Source organism: Abrus precatorius, unplaced genomic scaffold (genome assembly GCF_003935025.1).
Source record: "Abrus precatorius isolate BTA unplaced genomic scaffold, Abrus_2018 Scaffold4, whole genome shotgun sequence".
NCBI classification, from domain to species: Eukaryota; Viridiplantae; Streptophyta; class Magnoliopsida; order Fabales; family Fabaceae; genus Abrus; species Abrus precatorius.
The window spans coordinates 11,830,970-11,835,289 of record NW_020874384.1 but is presented as its reverse complement, the minus strand read 5'-3'; the positions used below and the strand labels follow the sequence as shown (position 1 = coordinate 11,835,289).

The window sequence follows — 4,320 nt, the reverse complement described above, 5'->3', positions numbered from 1 at the left end:
AATAGTATTATTATGCAAGGAGAATTCCAATCCATACCCAAAAGAAATACACAGTGCAAGACTTCTCTAGAATGAGTAAATATGTATTAAATAAGAAAATACGGTTTATCTACCTTGAAATTAAATTAAATTAAATTATTTTGATTTATACAATTTTTTTATTTTAAATAACCTTAAATTCCTCTGTGTTACATATAATTACATCTATAAATCCTCTTAACTATTAAATATAAAAATATTAAATAGTAAATTTATGTTTTTAAGACTATAAATATGCATGTTTTTTATTTAATATTTTTTAAAATAATAAAAAAATTAGGTAAACACGATTTTTTAATAAAAAAATAATAAACATATTTCTTTTTATTATTTTAAATGCAATTTAACATAATTCACTTTTAATTTTTTAACCAATGGTCTGACAGAACTAATTATCACAACCTAAAAATTATTAGAAGGATATGTAATAAGATATAATAAAATTCAGAATAGAAAAAGAAAAGTTTCATATTTTATGGCTACTTTTTAATGATTTTATTGATGGATAAAATTTAGGTGCAGTTTTACTTGTAAATTAAACTTGAAGTTTCATCTGACTAATGTATGTAAATCTATAACTTTGGTGTGCTGATTTGATTTTGATTTATACGTTCAACGCATGTACAGGTCATATTACAAAAATTGCAGTTGTAAATCATTTATTACACAAACCCATATTGAAGCAATTATTGGTGGCTTCCAAACATAAGAAGAAAAGTAGCTGTATGGAATAGTTCCAACCTCATATGCATCAATTAAAATACTTCAAGCGTTGGAACGAGTCCATCAGCAAAATTTATGAGGGTATAAGTCAAACCTCATGACTTGACCTTGCTCAGAAAGCCATCCACATCCAATGACTCTTCACAATTTAATATAAAAAGAAGGTTCTCTGCTTTGTTGAAATTGTTCCACAGCACTTTCATCTTCCTTTGAGAAAAGCAAACACAGAAAGGTGAGAGAGAAGAAAGAACAAATTCAAAATGGGTTTTGATGATTTCAACTATAAGGATGATGAATACATGGAGGATGAAGGTCCTCTTCCAGGGTTTCGTTTCCACCCCACAGATGAAGAACTAGTAGCTTTCTATCTTCGCCGGAAGCTTGACAAGAAACCCACTAGTCTCGAACTCATCAAACAGATTGATATCTACAAATATGATCCTTGGGATCTTCCAAGTATGTCTTTACTTTTTACTATTTAATTGTTTGCATGTTATTTATATGTTTTCTTCTGCTTTTTTTCTTTTTAAAAAGGGAAGTGTCAACCAATATATTTTTAACATTAAATAAAAAATATTAAAAACGCTATAAATACATTTCTCCCGTAATTTTTTAATATTCTTAAATGTGATTCTTAATATTTTTCTTATTATTTATGTAGTGTTCTGAATATTTTTATTTTATTCTTTTACTAAAACACTTTTCTGAAGCTATCAAATCGTTTAGATAATTTTTCACATTATTAAAATATGAAGAATAATCTTTGGAATTGTATCTAACCCGATAGAGAAAGTTGTACTATCAAACACTAATTTTATAACAAGCACAGTTTGATTAGCATACCCTTACGTGCTTTTGATTTTCCCTGTAGAGGATTAACTGACTAATTCTTTCATCGACGTTTGTAATTTTACCCCAAAAGAAATTCTTTAATCAACATGTGCTATTTTAGTTATGTGTAATTACTGTCTTTTATCTTAACTACATTTTTATTACTGTCTGGCACTTACTATACTGTAATTGAAATGATACATTAGAAGGTATGATATAAAGTAATCCTTCCATGGTGTGGTACAAAAAATAGAAAATACAGTTATGAAATATTTTATTATACACATTTTGGAATTTATTTATGCAATAAATAAATAGAAAGAAGATAAAAATTGAGTTTTGAGATATATTATCTTTAAGAGTAAAAATAAAAAAAAAATAATTTTATCTTAAAATTATAAAATGACCATTATTTAAAAAAAATTAACTAACGAGACAAATATTTAAAAACTGAAGAAATAATAATAATAATAATAATAATAACATTTCCGCTCGAATACTAAGCACTTTGAGCATTTAATGCTCCTAGTTGCTCATTGCGATGAATATCATTATCACTAGGTCAGCTATGATCGAGCACTTAGTTTCATACAAGAGTGCAAGATTTGCAGTAACATGCATGCATAGAAAACAAGATCCATATAAGAAAATATATCAAAATTCAAATAATAATTGGTATCAAAATACATGTGATAAATGCAATTCTGATATTTTTGAAACTCTGTGCGCAGAAGCGAGTAGTACTGGTGGAGAGAAGGAGTGGTACTTCTTTTGCAAAAGAGGGAGGAAGTATAGGAATAGCATAAGGCCGAACAGAGTGACTGGCTCAGGGTTTTGGAAAGCAACTGGGATAGACAAGCCAGTTTACTCACTTGGAGGAGAAGGCAGTGACTGCATAGGACTCAAGAAAACATTAGTTTACTACCGTGGCTGTGCCGGTAAAGGCACCAAAACTGATTGGATGATGCACGAGTTTCGCCTTCCCTCTTCTAATAGTGACGCCAACACCAACCTTGCCCAAGAAGCTGTAAGAAATTTCAACTAAATCAACCCCATATTCTTCTACCTTAACAAATTTAGTCATAGAACATTAGTTATGATAATTGTCGGTTAAAATATGTTCTTTTTTTCTTTTTATATCTTTGTGAAATTTTGATTCTAGTTATCTAACTTTTCTTTTAGTTTTATCACTAATGTAGTAGCTAATTTAAGAGATTTCTGTGACGTGTTTACTTTTCCATGCATAATGTCAATAAAAGAGGCAAAAGGAGTAGTGAATTTAGAAAGATCAGATATTAAAACTATAAAAAAAATCTTGTAAAATATAGAGATAAACAAAATACTTGAACTTTATATATGAAATGTTAGTCATCATAAAGGATCAATAAGAATGTGATTTGATGCTTTTAGGCACTAGAATGGGATTGGATGTGTCTATCATCAATTAATTTCTTAAGAATGATGTTTAAAGAGACTCATATGACGTGTCAATAGTCAAATTTATCAAGGATGGGGATTTATTCATTCAGATGCATTAAATTAATTATTAAACCAATAGTTGATACTGATTATTAACAACTTTTGGTTGTTACTACGTGCAGGAAATTTGGACATTGTGTCGAATTTTCAAAAGAAACGTGTCCCAGCGAAAGTACACACCAGATTTGAGACAATTAGGAGCAAAGCGCCTTTCCACTGACAAGATCGCTAGAATGAGAAGTGTGGAGTTCGACACCAATGGTGAAGCGTTTATCAATTTCGGCACAAGCCTTGGCCATTATCACAATGATCATAAGCCCGTGATTAACAGCAACACATTAAGCAACGATCAAAGGCATCATCAGTTTCATGTGGCTGAGTTAAGCTGTCCCGTGGCACAACCACCTCAATTGGCTGCACCTTCTTCGAACTTTTGGATTGAGCCTGTAGCAAACGATTTCTTCACGTTTGAGAATTGGGATGAGCTAGGATCGGTTGTGAAGTATGCTCTTGATTCCCCTCTGATGTAAATATATAATTATTTCTACAGATTATCATAATTAGCAAGAAATTAATAGGAATGATATAATACATAGACATATTTATTTATATCTATATATCGAGAGAAAGGATTGGATTTGTGTGAAAGTGGTTAACTAGTATTTTCCAACTTTAAATTTTGAACCCACTTATCTGACATCTATGGACTCTTTGCTTGAAGTCTCTTATAGACCCTTTCAAATTTTCGATTGTAATATGTAACCTCCGATTGGTCTTCCTAGGTTGTGGGGCTGCTATCCTTATCCATATCAGCCTCCACTATCCCTTGATAGTCTAACTTTGGAATATTGAAGTGGAAAGCTAGCCAATCTCTACGTTCTCATTAATGAGACGAGGGAAAGAAAGATATTTGCACACTCCTAGTGAGATGGACACAACGAGAAGTAAGTCGTGGTTTATGATATTTATTCTCCTTAAGAAAATTCCAAATGTATTTATCGAATCTTATTTTAATATAAAATTTAAGTAAATATAATTTTTTTGACTTATTTCTCTTAAAATTATGAACTCCAATTTTATTTTGGATTGTTCAAGAAATGTCTGTTGAAAAAAACTATCTATTCTACTTGAGAACTTCATTAAAATAGAGAAATTAAGTTGACACAATTATAACACAAGAATTAATTTATAAACTCCAAAATAAAAAAAATAATTCATAAAAATTTCCATAATAAAAAGATTTTTCTT

The 4,320-nt window shown here is 29.8% G+C and overlaps 1 protein-coding gene across 1 annotated transcript; it reads left to right on the top strand.

The window, feature by feature from the left end:
• The first annotated feature begins 947 nt into the window (after positions 1 to 947).
• Positions 948 to 4,048, top strand: LOC113865846 (transcription factor JUNGBRUNNEN 1-like). Its single transcript, XM_027500619.1, has 3 exons — positions 948 to 1,218; positions 2,325 to 2,620; positions 3,195 to 4,048. The coding sequence occupies exons 1-3, from the start codon at positions 1,023 to 1,025 to the stop codon at positions 3,600 to 3,602; spliced, it is 900 nt and encodes a 299-aa protein (XP_027356420.1). The 5' UTR covers positions 948 to 1,022; the 3' UTR covers positions 3,603 to 4,048.
• Positions 4,049 to 4,320: the final 272 nt, after the last annotated feature.

Coding starts and splice junctions, on each gene's coding strand:
- LOC113865846 (XM_027500619.1), top strand. CDS start 1,023: ATGGGTTTTGATGATTTCAACTATAAGGATGATGAATACATGGAGGAT. Junction 1,219..2,324: donor TGATCCTTGGGATCTTCCAA/GTATGTCTTTAC, acceptor CTCTGTGCGCAG/AAGCGAGTAGTACTGGTGGA. Junction 2,621..3,194: donor CCAACCTTGCCCAAGAAGCT/GTAAGAAATTTC, acceptor TACTACGTGCAG/GAAATTTGGACATTGTGTCG.